This window comes from Doryrhamphus excisus, linkage group LG1, assembly GCF_037039965.1.
Source record: "Doryrhamphus excisus strain RoL-2023G ecotype Guam linkage group LG1, RoL_Dexc_Guam_v1.1, whole genome shotgun sequence".
Taxonomy (NCBI): domain Eukaryota; kingdom Metazoa; phylum Chordata; class Actinopteri; order Syngnathiformes; family Syngnathidae; genus Doryrhamphus; species Doryrhamphus excisus.
In genome coordinates this window covers 972588-996269 of record NC_136357.1, presented here as the reverse complement: position 1 = coordinate 996269, position 23682 = coordinate 972588, and the positions used below count along the sequence as shown (strand labels likewise).

Here is a 23682-nt window from a genome sequence, read left to right as displayed (position 1 = left end):
TCTACAAGAAAAGCTCTGATAAAACATTCCACTGTTCTCAAATATCTTAATTTTTATTTTTCCACACAAAATAAGATCAAGAATAAAGAAAATCAATCAGTAATAAATAAATATAATAATAATAAAACGGCAAATAATTAAAAATTAAGAAACCACATATAGTTGGTGGGTAGACAAATTTTTAGACAAAAAAATTTTTAGACAAAATTTTTTTTAGACAAAATTTTTTTCAGATTAAAATGAACAAAGCATTATTAGAGCCCTGTAGACATGACGAAACACGACTATAGTCACATTTATACTTTTTATTTACAACATATTGCGCAACTGCAGGGTCTTGAGACACATGCTAACTCGCAAACTAGAGAGCTAGCGACCTAAACGGTAGCCTCCAAGTTATTTCTTTTAAACTTAAACAGCCAAAAACTTACCACTTCCACACGGATAGGGAGGATAACTATTAACAGTTATTTAACCTTTAACATGAACATGAATCAAACGTAATCATTTTTTCTGGGTACATGATACCATACAGCATCAATATAACAAACTTTCATATCAAGGCGGGGGCCTCAAACTAGTGTCTTGCGGGCCACATTTGGCCCGCGGGCCGGGTGTTTGAGACCCCTGCTATAAAATAATAACATTACAAGGTGCAAATATTTTCTGCATGCTTTGAATGGGATCAAATATTTAGAACCATCTGATGGACGGACAACAGAGCGCAAGGTTTTCTCTTCTGGCGAAGTTATTCTCCAAAGTCGATGACCGAGCATTTGGTCGCTGTGTCCGTTTCCCGGCAGTCAGTCAACACGCCGCTCCGCTCTTCCAACAGCGAGTGACGCCGTGCGTCCAGCACACAATAGAAAACAATGTCAACCAACAGGAGAGGCACAAGGGTGTTGGATGACTTGTCTTTGTTTGGCGTCAAACGCTGACGCTGCACTTTCACAGCTCAGACTGGCGAGGAGAGCAATAACCTCTGGGTTATATTTCCATCAGAGGGCTTCTGTTCTTGTTACATTACGGTAATCCACAGTTGTGGATGTTGGCCACTCATCCATGTGCTAGGACGACACCAAGGGTCCTACAAAAAAACAGTCATTACATTTTTAGATCGCTAATCAACACCATTCGGGTTTGATCTCAGTATCTCCATAACTTACGACAAAGAGAGAGCTTTTCATCATCTTCAAATGGGATCTGGCCAAAGGAGGGCCATTCCTTGGAGACATCGTTTAAGAAATATGACTAAATGGACAAAATCTCATTTTCAGTCTTGACAAGGATCAAAGGACGGACAAAGAATGGATCTCATTTGGAGTTTTCATTTCCTCTGGGTCCCACAAAAAATAGTGTTGGGGCGGATGTGGAATGAGTTGTTTATTCGTTCAGCGAGGCTGAAGAAGTGCAGTACTTTGCTGCAACCAGCGGAGGCGCTGTTGGTGAGGTTACAGCTTGACGAAGAAAGCCTGGCTTCCCAAAGTGGGATACACCAACTTCATTTTGTTTTAGCTTTTTTTATTCTCCAATGAATTTCTTTACAATCTCGGTAATATTAGATTCCTGGAATGGAAATGATATTATTATATTAGCTGATATTTAAACTTATTTTGCCATAATGATACATTTATTATATTCTTCAAATGAAAGTGCTGATATGCTCATATTTTATGATGATACTCGATTCTACGTGATCCTTTTCTTGCCATTTCACATAACCAGTGGCATCATTTAACCTATTTTAGGGGGGCTTCAGCCTAAATAATTAATTCAATTAATTTAATAAAATTAAAAACAATTATAGATTTAAAAACATTATAGACTTTTTTACAAAAAATAAATAATTTTTTTTACAAAAAAATATTTTTTTTTACAAAAAAAAATCTCTGACAAATTTCATATAATAGGGCAAAAGCAGGCTAATAAGCCTAATAGCCGACGTAGTAATAATCAGAATAATAATAATAATGATAGTAATAATAATAGGATCATTAACAATATAATAATAATTATTATACAATTGATCACTGTCCACCAGACAGAATGGTTGCAGAGCTTGAGCAGTGGTTTTGCAGTGTAGATTGTGTGTACTTGTGTACATTTACTACTAAATCTGTCCAAAAGTGGGAACGTTATATCCCGGTTCTTGTTCATTATTTTTATTTTTATTTTTTTAAACCTGTACTACTTTCATTCATTCATATATTGTGCATTTCCAGGGGGCTAACCCCTTCGCCCCGGAACCGAGTGACGCCCCTGCACAACATTAAACGGATCAATGAAGGATCATGAACAAAAAATGTAATCCTTCATTTTCTGCATTTTAAATGTTACAAAGAGTTGTCACTAGAATGATAAGGAGCCGCACCGGTACCACTTGACTTTACCTTTTGCCAATTAAGGGGTCCCACCACACCCCCACCCCTCCGGGCGTCACGGCTCTTTAATCCGGCCCTGCCCCCTTTGGTGGTTTACGCGCCGGGCCGTCTTTGTTTGGGATACGCATCCAAACTGCAACATCAGAGAGGAAGACACTTCGGACGGGGCCGCGAACCGAGCCGGCACCCAATAAACGTCCCCCAATAAATGACAGCAGCCGGGAGTTGACGAGTGAAGCGAGGCTGGCTGCCGTTGCCAAGGTTTCCGTGTACGCGCCGACCGCCTGCCAGCCTGCGCGCGTCACCCTCCGTTGGCAGACATGGCGGCGGACCTCCAGCCACGGTGGGTCTGCGGTCTGCCTTCGTCCTGGAGTTACGGGATCACTCGTGACGGGCGGCTCTTCTTCGTCAAGTGAGTGGCAAAAACGAAAGAAAACGCCGTCTTTGCAGCAAAGTCGCCGCGTGATCGTGAATGCGTTTGTGTCCACAGCGAAGAAGCCAAGAGTACAACCTGGCTGCATCCACGCAGCGGAGAGGCGGTCATAACCGGACACCGGAAAACTCCAGGTGAGGCGTCACGGCCATTCCGGTGTGTTGTTCTTCACCGAACCTTGACTTCCACCCGGGCTGTGGGCTGTGGGCTGTGGGCTGGGACCGAGCCGGGGCCCCCGTAAGCCCACCTCTAACCTGCCCCTGACACTTCCTCATGGCCGGTGACACATTTTTACCTTGGACGCCAACACATTTTAGGAATGATCTGTCCAAGTCTTCTTTTTAGTTGCGTGGCTTCGGTGAGCTAAGACTTAATTAGTGATTGCTAATTCATGCCGTGTTTGCTAGTAAATGTTTAGGACTACACGGCAGCTTCCATTGCAAATGCAGGGCTGCAGTATGTACTCAATAATATAGATATATATATATATATATATATATATATAATAATATAACGACTTAATAAATATCTGCTGCTGTAGCCTTCTTCATCATCATCATCATGTCAGTGAGTCATCAAGTCCACAACAATATTTTGGTTTGCATATTATGACGTATTATGAGTATTAGGGCCACATTGGGGAAAAAATAAAGTCCTAAATGGAAGAGATTGAAAACTTTCCTGCTGATTCAGGCAAACTTTGATTGATAACGTGGCAGCAAGATGAAGGTAATAATACGTTTTATGGTAGGTATTGTTTTCCAGGCTGCACTGTGGGTGAGTGGCTAGCGTGCGAGAGTGGCTAGCACACAGTAGAGGCAAGCACACGCGAGAGGCTAGCGCGCGGCAGTGGCTAATGCACGCGAAAGGCTTGCGCGTGGCAGAGGCGAGCGCGCGAGAGTGGCTAGCGCGCGAGAGAGTGGCTAGCGCGCGAGAGTGGCTAGCGCGCGAGAGTGGCTAGCGCGCGAGAGTGGCTAGCGCGCGAGAGTGGCTAGCGCACGAGAGTGGCTGGCGCGCGAGAGTGGCTAGCGCGCGAAAGGCTTGCGCGTGGCAGAGGCGAGCACGCGAGAGTGGCTAGCGCGCAAGAGTGGCTAGCGCGCGAGAGTGGCTAGCGCGCGAGAGTGGCTAGCGCGCGAGAGTGGCTAGTGCGCGAGAGTGGCTAGCGCGCGAAAGGCTTGCGCGTGGCAGAGGCGAGCACGCGAGAGTGGCTAGCGCGCAAGAGTGGCTAGCGCGCAAGAGTGGCTAGCGCGCGAGAGTGGCTAGCGCGCGCGAGAGTGGCTAGCGCGCGCGAGAGTGGCTAGCGCGCGAGAGTGGCTAGCGCGCGAGAGTGGCTAGCGCGCGAGAGTGGCTAGCGCGTGAGAGTGGCTAGTGCGCGTGAGAGTGGCTAGCGCGCGAGAGAGTGGCTAGCGCGTGAGAGTGGCTAGCGCACGAGAGTGGCTAGCGCGCGAGAGTGGCTAGCGTGCGAGAGTGGCTAGCGTGCGAGAGTGGCTAGCGTGCGAGAGTGGCTAGCGCGCGAGAGTGGCTAGCGTGCGAGAGTGGCTAGCGTGTGAGAGTGGCTAGCGCGCAGGCCACACAGAACGAGTAATTTCAGTCATTTTAGCGCGTTGCAGAGGCGAGCGCGCGAGAGTGGCTAGCGCGCGAGAGTGGCTAGCACGCGAGAGTGGCTAGCGCGCGAGAGTGGCTAGCGCGCGAGAGAGTGGCTAGCGCGCGAGAGTGGCTAGCGCGCGAGAGTGGCTAGCGCGCGAGAGTGGCTAGCGCGAGAGAGTGGCTAGCGCGCGAGAGTGGCTAGCGCGCGAGAGTGGCTAGCGCGAGAGAGTGGCTAGCGCGCGAGAGAGTGGTTAGCGCGTGAGAGTGGCTAGTGCGCGAGTGGCTAGCGCGCGAGAGTGGCTAGCGCGCGAGAGGCTAGCGCGCAGGCCACACAGAACGAGTAATTTCAGTAATTTTAGCGCGCGAGAGAGTGGCTAGCGCGCGCGAGAGTGGCTAGCACGCGCGAGAGTGGCTAGCACGCGCGAGAGTGGCTAGCACGTGCGAGAGTGGCTAGTGCGCGAGAGTGGCTAGCGCGAGAGAGTGGCTAGCGCGCGAGAGAGTGGCTAGCGCGCGAGAGTGGTTAGCGCGCGAGAGTGGCTAGTGCGCGAGTGGCTAGCGCGCGAGAGTGGCTAGCGCGCGCGAGAGGCTAGCGCGCAGGCCACACAGAACGAGTAATTTCAGTAATTTTAGCGCATGGCAGAGGCGAGAGTGGCTAGCGCGCGCGAGAGTGGCTAGCACGCGCAAGAGTGGCTAGCATGCGCGAGAGTGGCTAGCGCGCGCGAGAGTGGCTAGCACGCGCGAGAGTGGCTAGCGCGCGAGAGAGTGGCTAGCGCGCGAGAGAGTGGCTAGCGCGCGCGAGAGTGGCTAGCACGCGCGAGAGTGGCTAGCACGCGCGAGAGTGGCTAGCGTGCGAGAGAGTGGCTAGTGTGCGAGAGTGGCTAGTGCGTGACAGTGGCTAGCGCGCAGGCCACACAGAACGAATAATTTCAGTAATTTTTCTGCTCAACTTGGATGTCAACAAAATTATTTAAAAATAATAAATTTTCATGAGAATATGCGGTAGAAAATGAATGAATGAATTAATATTTTTTCCCTTTTTGGTGTAAAAATAATTAATTTTCATGAGAATACGTGGTATAAAATTAATAAATGAATAAATATTTTGTCCCTTTTTGGCCCTAATACACCATATAATCCATATAATCCATATAATCCAATTTTGGTGCCAAATCAGTGCTTTTGAAACAAATTGTGGACTTTAGAGCTCCCATAACTCACACTTGGCAGATTTTCAGGCTTTTTTTAGGATGTGTAGTGAAGCCTGTTATTTGACTTGTTTTCATGAAATGGTACACATACCGTATACACAGGGCGTGCTTATCTAGGGGCGGTGAGAAGGTGTCTCCTTAATTGGGGCGTCATGAAAAACAAGTGACCATTCGATGGCCTCTTGTTAAAGTGAAGGAGGCCATAGATTTTTCCTAAGCTCCGAGTCCACATAGAAGTCCACATAGTCCACATAGAACATGACTGGAATGTCTGGAACGTCCATTTGTGTTCAAATTTCGTTCGACCTCAATGTGCTTGATCCATGACTGAAATATGGAACCGGCTTTCTTTCGCAGATCTGCCCACCGGATGGGAAGAAGGATATACGTTTGAGGGTGCACGATGCTTCATTAAGTGAGTGACATTTCACCCACGTGCATGACAGAATGATCACATCACAGCATATCATAGAATCCGTAGCCATTGCATCCATGGCAGCTAACCACCACAATGCATTTGTGAGAATGTGAAACCTTTAGTCCTCATATCGTTATGGGGCGGCCTGTGAAAAGTTAATCATTACACATGGAACAACATTGTGCAAGCACACGGCGGACGTGTGCATAGTGCATAGGCTCTTTTTATGATATGATTTTATGGCTGGGATCAGCCGATCCAACACTTCTCTTGTCTGCGTTTTTACCATCTTGAATAGACGGAGAAATATATCTCAGGTTTGCGTCAACGTGCGGGATCGTAGCAATTAGTTCCAGTTGTGCTGTGCTTGAAGACTCGGATATATGTCTGAGTAGCTTCTTATAATCGGGTTTCCATCCGAATGTTCCACTCATCTTTTTAGAAAACAGCATGCAAATGCTGTGCGTTCTATGCATCGCATGTTATGTAAGAGCTTGGCTTTTCTATCTCTTCCTCCTCTTTTAAGTTTTAATACGGGTTCTCCCTCGTTCAGCCCGTATTAAAACTTGGGATGACGTTAAATCATCAACTGCTGTTTTCAACCCATCAAACATCAGCGCTTGAGCCGGTCTAGTTTCGAGTATTACATTAGGGTGAAGGAATTCATCAGTGAACAGATAAATTGATCAGATAATTGATTTGGAAACGACTGAGGCGTATAGTGAAGAGCGCTGGCCGACTCGGGTACTGGGCCATACTTCAAAGATGGAAAACAACTAATTTTTATTTTTAAATAATTTTGTTGACATCCAAGTTAAGCAGAATAATTACTGAAATATTATATGATAATATTTTTATATTATTTTATTTTATGATGTTATGATGTTATGATTTTTAATTATTTTATAATTTTATAATTTTATAATTTATTATTTTATTATTTTATTATTTTATTATTTTATTATTTTATTATTTTATTATTTTATTATTTTATTATTTTATTATTTTATTTTAATTATTATGTTATAATAATTACACAATCATATTTAAAATAATACAAATAAATTTCACAACATGCACGGGGAGAACATGCAAACTCCACACAGAGATAGCCGAGGGTGGAATCGAACTAGCTGTGAGGTCTGCACATACAAAGGGTTGGAGAAAACAACTCCTTTTTATTTTTAAATAATTTTGTTGACATCCATCTATTTTATTATTTTATTATTTTATTATTTTATTATTTTATTATTTTATTATTTTTTTATTTTATTATTTTATTATTTTTATTATTTTTATTATTTTATTATTTTATTATTTTATTATTTTATTATTTTATTATTTTATTATTTTATTTTTTATTTTATTTTTATTTAATAATTACACAATCGTATTTAAAATAATACAAATAAAATCCACAACATGCACGGGGAGAACATGCAAACTCCACACAGAGATACCCGAGGGTGGAATCGAACTGGGGTCTCCTAGCTGTGAGGTCTGCGCGCGAACCACCCCAACCGTGCAGCCCCTCCACAACAAATAATCCCGCAAAACTAGCAGCAATGCTGAGCAATAATATCTCAGGATTTGACACTATTAGTGTAAAAATACCACCGTTAAAGTACTTTCTAAAGTACTATTCTGCACAATTCAAACAGTTGCATGACTGTGTCGAAATATTGATGTTCAGGATTTTGGCGACCCTGGATTGACCCACAAATTGATACCAAAACAATATTATTGTTGTAACATTTGAAGTGAAATCAATCACTTTTATGATGACGTCTCAGCACGTTTTAATCTTGAATTAATTAAAGGGATGGACGTTTGTCGAGATTTCACACACTTTAAACCAATCAAGGTGAAAATCAGGACGATGACTTAGCATATCGGGGATGAAAGGGTGTCGGTTCGCATCCCTGAGTTCCGTCTCTTTGACTTGCTGGCGTATTGGAGCAGCGCCATGTGGCGGGGGGGCTGTCAGGCGGTGACGCTGGAAGGGAGCCCAGTGTTTTATCGCTTTTATCGCTCAGTCAAAATTCCTGCTACTTTCTACTTCCTCAGTCATCAATAATCAGGAATTGTCAAAACGGTTCGATTGGTGATTGATTCTGAAATGCTTTGTATCGTCTTTGATTGTGTTATTGATTATATGACAGGTGAGTAGCACAGTTTATAGCAACCACTGTGTGTGTGTGTGTGTGTGTGTGTGTACAGCGAGCCTAGAGTGCCCCACATATTTGCTGAAGTCAGTTGCAATTAAAATACTCCTAAAACTCAGTCACGGCTAATTGAATTGACACATCCTCTGACCTGCAGCAGAAACATTTTGCTTTCTAGCGCTCGGAACCGCTTTTCCGGAAAATGCAGCGGAACCGTTCACATGGCCCCAAGTGTCTTTGAAACGTGTCAACTCACATCGACGCTTCGGTTTAAGGATGTCCGTGTATCTTCTTCGCTCGTGTTCGTGTCTCCAGGCATGGGCTGGGTACCGGTTTTATGGGGTACCGCGATCGGTTTGAAAACCATTAAGATTTTCCGTCTTGTTCTGTCATGTTCTCCCGTGCATGCGTGGGTTTTCTCCAGGTACTCCGGTTTCCTCCCACATTCCAAAAACATGCTAGGTTAATTAGCCACTCCAAATTGTCCATAGGTATGAATGTGAGTGTGAATGGTTGTTTGTCTATATGTGCCCTGGGATTGGCTGGCCACCAGTCCAGGGTGTACCTCTACCCCTGCGGCGAATATTTGAGTTTACCTCCTAGAAATGTTCTTGAAAATACAAAAAGAATGAATTCCCTCGACACGGAATTGAAGAGTGAAGCTATCACAGCTAACGTCAAACTTCTTTCTTATGATTGTGTGCAGTGCAAGTTTGAATTCGATTCATTGTTATTGTTACTGGGCTGCATGGTGGTCGAGTGGTTAGCGTGCAGCCCACACAGCTAGGAGACCCGAGTTCAATTCCACCCTCGGCCATCTCTTTCCCCGGATACTTCGGTTTCCTCCTACATTCGAAAAACATGCTAGGTTAATTGGCCACTCCAAATTTTCCATAGAGGCTAGCGCGCGAGAGAGTGGCTAGCGCGCGAGAGAGTGGCTAGCGCGCGAGAGAGTGGCTAGCGCGCGAGAGAGTGGCTAGCACGCGAGAGAGTGGCCAACGCGCGAGAGAGTGGCTAACGCGCGAGAGAGTGGCTAACGCGCGAGAGAGTGGCTAACGCGCGAGAGAGTGGCTAACGCGCGAGAGAGTGGCTAACGCGCGAGAGAGTGGCTAACGCGCGAGAGAGTGGCTAACGCGCGAGAGAGTGGCTAGCGCGCGAGAGAGTGGCTAACGCGTGAGAGAGTGGCTAACGCGTGAGAGAGTGGCTAACGCGCGAGAGAGTGGCTAGCGCGCGAGAGAGTGGCTAGCGCGCGAGAGAGTGGCTAGCGCGCGAGAGAGTGGCTAGCGCGCGAGAGAGTGGCTAGCGCGCGAGAGAGTGGCTAGCGCGCGAGAGAGTGGCTAGCGCGCGAGAGAGTGGCTAGCGCGCGAGAGAGTGGCTAACGCGCATGTGAGTGTGAATGGTTGTTTGTCTATATGTGCCCTGGGATTGGCTGGCCACCAGTCCAGGGTGTACCCCGCCTCTCGCCTGAAGACAGCTGGGATAGGCTCCAGCACCCCCGCCACCCTCGTGAGGATAAGCGGTAGAAAATGAATGAATGAATGAATTTGTTGTGGTATTTATTTGTATTATTTCAAATACGATTGTGTAATTTTAAATATTTCAGTAATTATTCTGCTCAACTTGGATGTCAACAAAATTATTTAAAAATAATCAATTTTGAGAATACGCGGTAGAAAATTAATAGATTAATTAATATTTTTCCCTTTTTGGCCCTAATACACCATATAACGTGACAACTATCTGGGAAAGTGCTTGTGACATTTTAAGTTTGTGTTACGAGTAGTTAGTATAAGGACCTTGTAGTCTTCGCCACTTCTTATGTTTGTGGAGTTTGAACATTAACGAACAAATATTTGTAACAAGGATGACATATTCATCTTTTATCTGGTAAATAAAGCGGAGTACACGATTGATTCATCACTTTGACCCAACACGTCTTTGGAAGCTGTAAAAGGATCGAAGCCCTTCTGATGCTTCTGCTTGTCTTGGCTGTCATCATCGGGTTACACAGTGTGAGCATGGAGGAGCAGATTGTGCTGACGTCGACTGTCCTCTGAAGGGGAGGACGGGCGCAGGGCATTGGTGAGATAGTGCGGATTCGGTATTGGATGGAATTATGGAATGTGAGTTTGGAATGAGATATCTCAGGCTGTTTTTATCGGCATGCTGTGAAGAGGCTGTTTTCAGTTGTGGAGCTGAGTGCTATCTAATTACTACTTGCTGCCATACTATGGTGTGAACATGAAGTAGCTGTGGTACCGGTTCAAGCCACATCTTCCACGATAAACACAAAAAAGCCCGACATTTGAGCCATCGTTGTGTTTGACGTCAGCATGGAATAACTTGTGAGACGAGGGCATCGGAGGCAAATCCTTCAAAACGCACAGGGGGCCAAAACTCAGTCGACTGAACAAGACGAAATCCCTCCCGGTCTCTGACTGTCTTATTCCTCTTGAAGGTGTTATTTACAACATATTGCGCAACTGCAGGGTCTTGAGACACATGCTAACTCGCAAACTAGAGAGCTAGCCACCTAAACGGTAGCCTCCAAGTTATTTCCTTTAAACTTAAATAGCCAAAAACTTACCACTTCCACACGGATAGGGAGGATAACTATTAGCAGTTATTTAACCTTTAACATGAACATGAATCAAACGTAATATTTTTTTCTGGGTACATGATACCATACAGCATCCATATCAAACTTTCATATCATTAAACTTTCATATCAAGGCGGGGGCCTCAAACTAGTGTCCTGCGGGCCACATTTGGCCTGCGGGCCACATGTTTGAGACCCCTGCCTTAAGGATTCCCCATGGGGCAAGTCATTTTTTTATATATATTTGACTTTTATATTTGACTTGACTTTTTAATGAGTATGGGTGGTCTCCTGTGTAGCCGTGTAGTCCAGTATCTTTGCCTCTGCAGAAAGCCAGACGTCCATGATTATTTTTCAAACTAGTAATTGGAATCGGTGATTGTTTGCACCAAGTTCAGCATATAAAGTAGAACTATCGACTCTGTACTTCCTTTTCTTTCAGCAAGTTGGTCCTCCCGTTCAGCAAAGGCATACAAACCTGTCACGTCCCTCTCATAACATATCACTAATTCACGACCCAACCGACCTACTCTGTTACTTACATAACGACTGTAAAAAGGGGCATAACTAATGTACTGGGTACCTGGGTCGTAGACACAGCGGTATCTTATGTGTCTTTATTTTTCAATCAGCTGTAACTCATTGAGTACAGAAGAACGGGTCAATAGCTGCTAACCCATTAGCACTGACACCTTGTTAAGCCGCTGCCTTCTGGCTCTGTTTTCACTGGGATAAATCAGGACAAAGAGGAATTTGTCCAGCTATTTAGCCGTTTGGGCACTTAAAAAGTGAAACCAATTACTGTATTTTCTGGAGTATAAGTCGCTCCGGAGTATAAGTCGCACAAGGCCAAAAATGCATAATTAGGTATAAAAAAAACATACATAAGTCGCACTGGAGTATAAGTCGCAGGAACAGCCAACCTATGAAAAAAAGTGTGACTTATAGTCCAGAAAATATGGTATATACCGTATTTTCTGGACTATAAGTCGCTCCGGAATAAAGTCGCACAAGGTCAAAAATGCATAATTAGGTATAAAAAAACATACATAAGTCACACTGGAGTATAAGTCGCATTTTCTGCAGGTAATTTATTTTCCAAACTACTTGACCAAAACAGACATTACATCATCTTGGAAGGCAAACTCAAACATTAATAAAAGAATAGAGAACAGGCTGAATAGGTGTAAGATATGCTAACACGATGCTTATTCAGATACACTAAAAATAAACATGAACAGAAAAGGTGTCCAGTGTTTATGGAACATAAACACTTTTTTCATTTATAAGTCGCTCTGGAGTATAAGTCGCAGGAACAGCCAACCTATGAAAAAAAGTGCGACTTATAGTCCGGAAAATACGGTATGTCAATGTCTACGAATAAATATTACCAGATCCAATAAACTTTTTTATGTAAGCCAACTATGTGGACAGCAATTCCATCTATCACCATTTTCGATAGCAATTATCCTCATTAGGATTGTGGGGGCATGCTGGACTTTTGGCGAGAGGCGGAGTCCACCCTGGACTGGTGGCCAGCCAATCCCAGGGCACATATAGACAAACAACCATTCACACTCACATTCATATCTATGGACAATTTGGAGTCGGCAATGAAACTCGGAGTACTCGGAGAAAAGAACATGCAAACTCCACACCGAGATGCCCAAGCGAAGATTCGAACCCCGGTCATTACGATCTCCTGACTGTGTGGCCAACATGCTAACCGTGCGGCACTGGACAGCAATTCTGGGGGGGAACGAAATGTGAGATTTTAAGAATCAAGTAATAAATGTAGGCGAATAAAGTGGTAATATTACGTGTCAGCATTGCTCGGCTGAAACAAAGTAAAAACTTTTTGTCCCTCAGCATTTTCGAGATCGTCTTAAAACGAGCTTCTGTCGGCCTTTTGTCCAAAAGACGCCACAATCTTTAAAGCTTCACTTGGAGTTTCCTTTTGATGAATTCCATCGAACAACGCGGATACACAACGATTCTCCGTCTGGATCCGTCACAGAGTTGATGTATTTACGATACTTTAGGGATTTCCTGACATCCATCGATATCTGTACCTCCCGTCCTGAAGCCGTAGCCTCTTGCCCGTTGACGCTGGATGTTTACTGGATGTTTCTCGTTGCAAGAATGGAGCTAATTGCCACGTAGATGAAAATGAAAAGCTGGAGTCACAAAGCTCGAGGCCAGTCTAATTGAATTACGGTATATTCCGTTTTTTATGTCTCAGTCAATGACTTCTCGCCAGTGTCCTTTGTGGGCAATTTGCTGCAGCATCAACATGAAGCGCCACATAAAATATGAAATATTGTTATAATGCACTGTGCAGTCGCTGCTTCCGGGCTGTTCGCTTGTACTCTTGCATAATTCAGCAAGCAGAACTGAGAAAGAAAGAGCATGTCAAATTGAACTTTGGCTAATTTCCAAAATCTGTCTTTGGCTCTTGGATCGTTCGCGCGGTGCGATCATTCTAAAATGGATCAGTTGGTCTGCAACTTTATCCCGTTGATGAAATTACAAATGAAAAATCTTAGTCGTGATTCTTCTTAATTGGGCGATAAATAGCTTCATCAGAATGTAGTAAAACAGTAGAAAAACATATTTAATCGGGAGGTAAAACAAAACATGAATCTGTATTGAACCGTTGGATACTGTGGTCTCGGCTCAGTACTCACTAGGAATTGAACGGCACGACATGTCACGTTGTGGCGTCTTAAGTACAACGCAAAACTGACTTTGTTGCTTGACGCCGCCGTGAACCGCTTTCTGAAAATGTGTTTATCTTCGCTTATTTGTTATTGCTATTATTTTTTTTTATTAATAGAAAATTTTTTTAATATATTCGTTTGACTTGGGCTGTATTGCCATTATGAAAACTGTTATAATTGGAATGTTTAATAGCAAATTGGATTTGTACGTGGAATTGTCTGTGGAATAATGAATACTGCATAGTTTGATTGAAATATCTAAGAACAGAACTATGGTTAACGGATGTGTAATTATTGTTGTATAGACTTGGGAATTTATTATTTATACTTATTTTATGAAAATTCATCCAAGGTGTACGCACATCAGAAAATGAGGCAATCGTATTTTCCAGGCTATAAGTCATGCTAGCCAAACATGCACAATAACGAAGAAAAAACAGAAGTCGTACTGAGCTATAATTGGCTGTTTTTAGGGAAATTAATTTCATAAGATCAGACACCAAGAACAGACATTTCATCTTGAAAGGTAAGTTATGGTCGTAACAATCAGATGGAGAAAACAAGCTAAAAACGTGACTAGCTATGCATTTGTGTTCCGTCTTTCTAAGTTGATGTTTACGTTGGTCATTTTCAGTGGTGCAGGAGTCATAGAAGTTGCAGATTTTCTTCTTCTTCTTTCTCTTTGGGCTTTTCCCTTCAGGGGTCGCCACAGCAAAGCGATTACCTCCATCCAACCTTGTCTTCTGCATCGGTCTCTCTCACGCCAACTACCCTCATGTTCTTCTTCACTACATCCATAAACGTCTTTGGTCTTCCTCTACGTCTCCTACCTCCCCTTCTACCAATATATTCACTATCTCTACTCAGTAACGTCCTTCTCATGTACTTGTTCCTGATCCTATCCATCCTGGTCACTCCCAATGTGAACCTCAGCATCCACATCTCTGCTACCTCCAGTTCTGCTTCCTGTCTTTTCCTCAGTGGAACTGTCCCTGATGTCATCTATTTATTCTCCACATTATTATTATTATTTATTATTATGTGGGAGCCAGGCAACGATATTTTGTTGGCAATTTCACTGCTGTGATATTGTGCAATGACAATAAAGAAATTCTATCTATCTATCTATCTATCCATTCATCCATCTCTATTATCAAACCATGAAAAAATGTGCATTTCATTTCAAAACTGTACTTGACAGCATTATTAGTGATTTAGATTTAAAAACCTGTATCGGTCCGAAAAGGAGAATCACTACATTGTTGATATTAAAGTCCACAAATGTACACCCAGGATGTGTTAACGACTGCATTGGGACTCCTTGACTGGATTGCGTAACTTTGGAAATTCCGTCCCATGCATGGGAAACATGTGACTGAGGATGGTGTAATCACGCAGCTAATTGCTTTCAACGTTTAGCAAGCTGCGCCAATCAAATATTGACCGAGCATCATTTGATGGGAGCGCACCACTTTCCAAAATAAAAAAAAAAAATGTTTATTTGAATTTTACACAGTGATGGAGTCCTCCGTCTTCTCAAAACATGATTGCAGCTCCAGGCAAGAATATTTCCACAGTTAACCTTCAGTGGGATGGAGCTTGGGAGTTTAACGTGTGGAAATTGCAAACTGACTCATCTATTCGGAACACTGAGTTACACGAAGCATTAGCCTCTTCAACAAATAGCGATAACAACACATGCCAGTCAAGTTTTTATATTTTAACTGTTAAGAAATTCAATTCAGCTGTCCAAATATTAACGTTTAAACTGCCCACTAATAATCAATAATGAGTAAGGACTACATAAAGTTTCATGTAAACTTAAATGAGCCAATATTTTATTTAAAAAAACAATATACAGTTTCAAATCCCATATTTTTTTTCCCCCATAGTGCATTTATGTTGTTTATTACGAGCGGTGACCATCCTATTTTGTTTGACGGCTCTTGAACGCACCATTGTGCTAACTCTCTGCCATGCTGCACAGATAGATTACCATACTGGACTTCTCCTGGGGTTTTTTTCACCTCATCCATGCATCCATCCATGCATCCATCCATGCATCCATCCATGCATCCATCCATGCATCCAACGGAAGGGAAGCATTTAGCCTCCAGTAGTTGTTTGCTCCCAAAGCCTCTTAGATTTGCGCTATCTTGTATTTAATGCTGAGAGAGCATTGAGTAATCCTGGTAGTAATCTGCAGCGAGCTGCCCTTTGCTGATGTTGTGCCAGGTTGAATCGAGGCACAGCTGCTGTCATGTTGCTCGCGCTGTTACTCCACTGGCATTCCCGTTTAGTATTTATTCAGGAAGAATCGCATCTACTTGGCACAATTCATGCCGATCCATGCCAAATCCTCAAAAGCGCTTTTGCTGCAAAGTGCCAACCAATGATGATGATGTTTTCATTTAAGTGCTTTCTCATATTTGGAGGGTGGAAAACAAAGCGGTAATCAATGCATGCAACGTTTGAGCTTACGGTGTGAGAGTGTTCTGGTTCAGTGGAACCTTGGTTAGCATACGCCCTGGTTAGCATGTTTTTCGCTTCATGCAAAAAAAGTACAGCAAAGAGTTGCCACATTTTCTGTTTGGCGTAAATACAGCACTAAGTTCCTATTGTATTTTTGCCACAGAATATAATTATTAGCAGCTTGCTAATTCAGTCGTTTTTCAAAAATTAATGAATGTTTCGAGGTTGACTATGGCCTATTATCAGTCAAATATTGAAAGACAAGTTATGTGGCATTTAAGTGCATGTCAGAGTCAGCCTTGGCATGTCTGACATGATAGAGTCGATAAAAAAAAGTTCTCCTCCCATTCCATGTGGAAGTGGTTGGTTTTTGGCTTCTTTTTTTTGTCGTTTTTTGAAACACTTTTATCACGTTCCTATGTTTGTGCAAGCGTGCACAATGTGGCGTAAACAAAGAATAACAGGGAGTGTAAAGTTGACTGTAGGGGTGTTATTTCATGTCTAGAGGGCTCTAATAATGGTTAAAATGTATTTAGACAGTCATAAACAGGTTTACTGTGTTGTTATTATGAAAGTATTTCATTAATATTAAATCCTGCTTCATGGAAATTCACGGATCGTGGTCGCGATAAACGAGGGATGACTATATTTTAAACACCTCCATACCGAGATGCTATTTCAGTTCATTGGTAGAAAGCACCTTTATGGGAAATCCATTTTTTAAGGTCAAAGCATCGGCCTTTTTGTCAAGGTAAACTGCTGTCCTATTTTGCCTCCACAAGCCAGCATGTTTTCACTTCCTCTTTCATCCCTTCCTTGTTTCTCTTCACTGTTTGCCTCCGTCCAGTGGACAGCGCGCAGTCTAGTTGTTTCCCAGATGGTCCGTGTTGATTAGGCAGCTTTTGGAAGCTATCGCTCTGCCCAAACGCTCCACAGCTGTGAGCTGTTGGAACGCTGTGCTAAAATGTGCACAGAGCGATTTTGGAGCCGTCTACTGCTTCCTGAAACAAATTGTTACAAATTCGGTTATTGACATTACATTCGTCTGGAGGCCTTCAGGAAAGTGGTCCAAATCTGTGATCTAAGCAGGCAGTTTGAAGGCTCACTGGGATGCATTAAGAGGTAATAAATGTCCGTTTCTGTGCAAAAGTTTTCCTAATATTTTGCTCTGCATCGGCTCATTTATAACAGATCTCTGCAAAGCGGATGTTGTACGTTGTAGAAAAGGGTCTAAAGATGCTGGGCTCGCCGCTAATTCTCATGACATATGTCTATCTTGTTATGGGTCATTTCTTGAAGCTATTCATGTAAAAATAATGACACGTATGAAGAGATTCTATAAAGAAAAAAAAAACCTCAAGGCAGAGTCGAACAGCTGCAAGAGGTCAACTCTGTGTGCATTCGCTTGTAAGAAGTACTCTGTGACTTGAGTGCATGTTGTGCATGTTGTGCATTGTTCCTAGGTCGTTGTGGCTTCTTCAATTTGAGCCTCAAAACAGATAAAGTGCGTCCTCGCATATTTGTGATTCAGCATTAATGGAGCCACCAGTTCATGGCTTTATGGTAAAAAATAATGTTTCGGAGAGCGCCATAGTTCCCTTCATATTGGAACAGAAAACGTTCAAACCCTAATGAAGGAGATGACAGATTTGAAAGAGTTGATGTTTGCTAAATCCAAGGATGAAGAGTCTTGAACCAGTCATGATGTGCTATATATATCACTATATTGACACTTACTATGGTACCCATTATGGCATTGGATGCTCATATCACCCAGTACTTCGGTATGGGACAAAAATAAAATAAAAAAAACATTGGAAAGCAGGAAGTCAATATACCATATCTTACTTATTGTGTAGAAATATGGGCTAATAACTATAAAAGCAATCTTCACTCGCCAAATGTACTTCAAAAAAGGCCAGTAAGGATAATTCATAATGCCGCCTACAGAGAACATACTAACTCCTTATTTCTAAAATGACAAATACTTCAACTTGCTGATATAGTTCATCTTCAAACAGCTAAAATAATGCATAAGGCTAAAAATAAGCAATTAGCTAAAAATGTCATCCAATACTTCTCTACAAGAGAGGAGAAATATGATCTCAAAAAACCTTAAACTGTATTATGGAAAGCAGGAAGTGAACAAATGTAACAGTTACTGATTGTAAAAGAAATACTATTTCAATACTATTTATTAGTATTGAGTACCTATACATTTTATACTTTAAATGTGTTTCAATTACTGGATGATTTTGGCTATTCACTGGAGGGATCTTCTTTGTTCAGCAGTACTACATGAACAGACATACTGTCTTTGACAGTACACAAGAATACACACTGTAGTAGTGTTTTCCCACTGAGCCAAGACCAATAGGTCGGGAATCACTGCACTGCGGAGTGTATACTTTAATTGTGTTTGTGGGTGACACGGAGGCATCCAGAGACGGGTAATACTCGAGTAATGAGTAGTACTTGTTTGTTTTTACTGCCCAGCTGTGGGCTACTTCACTGCTGCGAGTCTTCTCCCACACTCTGTTCTCAGATCTCCACGTCCCTGCCTGAACAAATATTTGAACTCTTCTCACTGAATCATGTATATGGCCTTTGATTGATATTGTACTTTGCTTTCTCACAATGGCGTCGTCACCGTTACTGAAAGAATGCGGGAACGCTGGCACACATCGCCATCAACAACGAAGACATACACATCACACGGGCTGCTTTTAATCGCTTTTTTCTTCCTGGGATTGCACAGATTTCCCAGTTTCACTTTGGATGCGGAGTTATTGACACGGGCACCTCTCATAGTGTTATTGCTATTCCGGGATTTGTCAGGTTTTCTTATTTTAAGGCACATTTGATTATGGATTCAGCACGTTTGATGTTTTTAACCTGCAGCTTCCAGTCAAAGTCATCCATCACTCGTCATTTCACACCTCCACTTTGTCGTTGTTCTGCAAAGACATATGAATTAAAAAATCGTGCTGTTTCATGGTTGAATACGGCCTATTATTAGTCAAAAATGTGTCATTTTTTAAGCACATTTTCATGTCTTTTTTTGCCAAAAAAAATGACAAAGGTCTTTGTAGTATTATGGCCACTAGGCGTCAGTAATGTTCCATTATTGTCAACCATGTCATGTTCGACATGTTCAACTTTCTCCTCACTTTCCATGTGGAAGTGGTACGTTTTTGGCTTCTTTGTCTTTCCTCCCCACTCCTTTTTAAACCCTTTGAATACAGTAAATAAATTGGAGGTGTTATTTCATGTCTACAGGGCTCTAATAATAGTAAAGGTTTTGTTTAGAAAGTCATAAACGGGTTTTCTATGCTCTAACAATTTATTAATATTGAAACCTACCTCTGGGAAGTTCACTTATCAGATTGGTGACTTGGCTGAAACGTGATTCCGGACTGAAAACGTCGATTGCGTTTGAGGTCCCTGCATAGTTCACCTTGGCGGAGGTCTGAGCTTTAGAACCTGATGAAAGTGAGTCCACCACTCACATTTCTGCAAATATTTGATGATCATTTTTCATGGGACGACACTGAAGAGGCAACTTAGAGTGAACCTAATGCCAAAGAGCATTAACCCTCCTCTTGTGTTAGGGTCGGCACCGACCCGTTTTACATTTTAATGCATAAAAAAATCCCATAACATTTGTTTATTGCATCAAGGCTTTTTGACTTTGTCAGGAAACTCTATTTCAACAAAATAAAACCAAAAAAATCATTTTACTACATTTTAAAATGGCCTGGTTGAAATGATGACAACTGTATTGTTAGGGTGGGTTTGGACCCGGTTATAATAATATGACTATAAAGCAATATGTTGAGCCAAAACAGAAATCATAAGTGTCCAATTAGCCAACGCAATGACAACCAGCTCCTCTTCTCATCATGGAAGCTTCAGGGGATTCTCATTTTCTTCACCGCTTTTCCAGTATACCAGCAGAAAAACAAGGTCCAGACATGTGAGGTGAATTCACTCATTTGATTGGCTGATTTCACTTTTACAATTTGGATCATGGAAAGAATGGCAAGAAGTACAGTGAACCAAGATCTGGACCTGTTCTGCTTTTTCATTTCACTTTATACTAAAGTTCCGTTGATGAAAACAATCACTTTTTCTACCTTTTCTTGACATGAATATATATGGGTCAAAATTCACCCCAACACCATAGATGATTCTTTAGTCATTAATACTAAAATGAGAAAATAAATACAACTAATTGATTTAAGAGATATGTTCTATAGCCCTCAGTAATACCCAGCTAACAAAAGAACCTTCAATTTATGAATATGATTCTTTAGAGGTTCATTTTACTATTTTTGGAAATAGAAATGGAGGGGTATAGTGACAAAAAAAGGCCTACATGCCAACACCAAAAGTATTAAAAGCAACATTTTCATGGATGAGGAAGCCTAAGAAGGTAACCAAGACATTAGAACCAAATTTGATGGTAACTTATTATTTTTAGTGTATTTTATAGCTGATTTAATATATGGGTCAAAACCGACCCGTTAACATAAGAGATGCTACCAGAAAGCTAACACAAGAGGAAGGTTAAAGCAGTGTTGGAAAATAATACTATAATAAAACAATATTCTCACTTTGGGTCCAGTTTGGATATTTTCACTTTGAGGTGTACTTACTTTGAGTAGACAGTAAATTTATACTGTAAATTTATACTATGTACACTGACTGAAAAGATATATAAAATATTTTTTAGAAATAAGTGAGGCTTGTACTTTTTATGTGAAATGTCTAGTTTTATATTTCGCTATATTTAAACTTTATATTGACTTTTTTTTAACAGTACAGCGTGAGCAAACACTTCTGACTGCATGGACTAATAGTCCCTTCTGGGCGGGAAAGCGCACACTATTACACAACATTACAAGCCTTCACTAACAAGTTGAGCCCATCCATCACATCAGTCCTTAAGTTTAAAATCAGCATACGCTTCATCTGGCAACACTGAAATAAAATCAGCCTGCTCTTATTATATCATGCGGTGCACTTTCACCCACAGCGTGGCTGTGAGGAAGAGCGATGGAGGCACCTGACAGGACCTTCATTGCTCTTATCAATCCATCAGTCTGATAGCTGATCAACTGTCGGCCATAAAGCGTCTCCGTCGTGTCAATTTCCAAAGTGCTTCTGCAAGGAGAAAAGACGTCTTGTCACAAATCAATGAGCAGGAAACCCTCCTCCTCCTCATATGAGGAATCCCACTCAGTGGTAAGATAGTAAGACCTCTGCTGGTGCTTCTAATAAATACAACTTCACGTGTGTGATGGCAGGGCCGCTATAATGCCTCGGTTAGTGATGATACAAGCTGAGACTCGCATGGAATGACCATGCCCAGCTTTTTGTTAAATTCACCAACGTGTGCAATCCGTATGCTAGCGCCGTTTCCTTGTGAAATCAATCCCTTTTTCATATTTGATGTGAGAAATGTCATGAATGTCATGAATAATGCAACAACTCTAAGCCACACTTAGCATACTGGAGGTCGGGAGCTCGCTGGGGTTACCAACCACTTCCGTTCCTTGACTGTGATGGAAGTCACATTTTCACTGAACCAACTCCTAAGTCACTCACGCTTCACAGAGAACACATGAAGTACATATAAAGTAAGGTCATAAAAAGGTAAGAATGAAATGAAACGGTAATAAAGAAAGAATACCAAGTACCTTTTACTACTGTGGGTGTCCTGCAGGCCTTAGTACCTTCTTGAAATGTCGTCACAAAAGTTATTCTGGAAGGATAACCGCATGTTCTCCTCCCAGATGTCCTTGTAATAGCGCACTGAATCCATGACCCTATATTCTGTTGAAATGCCGTCCAAAAAGTCCAACTTTTGTCTGGTCAGAACACTGACTATATTTTCCCAAAGGTCTTGTGACCCATCGGAAGGATTCACCTCTGTTCCATGTTTTCACCATTTGTTGATAATGGCTCTCACTGTGGTCGGCTGGAGACCCAAAGCTTTATGAATGTCTTTATTACCTTTTCCAGACTGATAAATCTCAATGTTTTGCAGGGGGTGGGGGGTGGGGTGACCGTTTCACACATTTTGTGTTCAATAGTCTTGTCATTGACTAATATTTAACCTTCCTCTTGTGTTAGCTTTCTGGTAGCATCTCTTATGTTAACGGGTCGGTTTTGACCCATATATTAAATCAGCTATAAAATACACTAAAAATAATAAGTTACCATCAAATTTGCTTCTCATGTCTTGGTTACCTTCTTAGGCTTCCTCATCCATGAAAATGTTGCTTTTAATACTTTTGGTGTTGGCATGTAGGCCTTTTTTTGTCACTATACCCCTCCATTTCTATTTCCAAAAATAGTAAAATGAACCTCTAAAGAATCATATTCATAAATTGAAGGTTCTTTTGTTAGCTGGGTATTACTGAGGGCTATAGAACATATCTCTTAAATCAATTAGTTGTATTTATTTTCTCATTTTAGTATTAATGACTAAAGAATCATCTATGGTGTTGGGGTGAATTTTGACCCATATATATTCATGTCAAGAAAAGGTAGAAAAAGTGATTGTTTTCAGCAACACAACTTTAGTATAAAGTGAAATGAAAAAGCAGAACAGGTCCAGATCTTGGTTCACTGTACTTCTTGCCATTCTTTCCATGATCCAAATTGTAAAAGTGAAATCAGCCAATCAAATGAATGAATTCACCTCACATGTCTGGACCTTGTTTTTCTGCTGGTATACTGGAAAAGCGGTGAAGAAAATGAGAATCCCCTGAAGCTTCCATGATGAGAAGAGGAGCTGGTTGTCATTGTGTTGGCTAATTGTACACTTATGATTTCACTTTTGGCTCAAAATATTGCTTTATAGTCATATTATTATAACCGGGTCCAAACCCACCCTAACAATACAGTGGTCATCATTTCAACCAGGCCATTTTAAAATGGAGTAAAAATGATTTTTTTTGGTTTTATTTTGTTATGGGAAAGTCAAAAAGCCTTGATGCTATAAACAAATGTTATGTGATTCTTTTGAAGTGTGCCAATCATGCAAACTAATAAGAAATCAATACGACAGCAAACACTTTTTTGGCACGGCTACATAAAATGTATGTGGAACAGGAAGTGTAAGATCTTGCGCTCAGCTAGCTTGTTTGTTTTTATTGTTTATTTACGGAGGAGGGAGACTCATTGGTCATTCAGAGAGACAATGGGAATATGTACACAAGCAGATTGCCCAATGGCGAAGACGCGTGTGCAATGATAACCTTATCTAAGGTTATAAAGTCATTTCCAGGGCGGGTCATGTGTCTTTAAATGTCCTGCTACATCGAGCTTTCTGTCTAATGTCCCTTTTTCACAGCTCATGTCTTACATATCAAAACAGTCAAACGTAGATGGATGAATAAAGCACACGTGAGCAGATCTGATCCGGCCAAATGTCTTCAAGCTCGTCCTTTTGAGAAGTCATGTCTTCTCGCAAGAAATTAGGCTGTTTTTTTTTTCAAGGCAGATTAAGACTGCCAGGAGCTCTGGGGCCGCTCAGTCAGTCTTAACCCGCTGGCAGCATATTCATTCTTAATTTGTAATATTCATGTAGAAAACAAGGCAGATGCTTTGGGAGCAACATTACACTGATTTTGTTTGGATAAAACATTCCTGGGGTTATTTGTGGTGGGGACTTTAGTCCAAGTCCGAC

General features: G+C 41.9%; 1 protein-coding gene across 13 annotated transcripts in view; it reads left to right on the top strand.

Moving 5' to 3' along the window:
• The first annotated feature begins 2566 nt into the window (after positions 1 to 2566).
• Positions 2567 to 23682, top strand: part of LOC131131339 (pleckstrin homology domain-containing family A member 5-like) — a 78375-nt gene continuing 57259 nt past the window's right edge. For 6 of the 13 annotated variants that reach the window (XM_078789495.1, XM_058075966.2, XM_078789626.1 and 3 more), the window contains exons 1-3: positions 2574 to 2793; positions 2872 to 2948; positions 5967 to 6024. In XM_078789495.1, coding sequence (XP_078645621.1) covers positions 2702 to 2793; positions 2872 to 2948; positions 5967 to 6024 — 227 coding nt within the window. In that variant the 5' untranslated portion in view covers positions 2574 to 2701. Of the gene's footprint in view, positions 2794 to 2871; positions 2949 to 5966; positions 6025 to 23682 lie in introns of all 13 variants that reach the window. The other 7 variants (XM_078789767.1, XM_078789645.1, XM_078789787.1 and 4 more) reach the window with 3 other exon arrangements.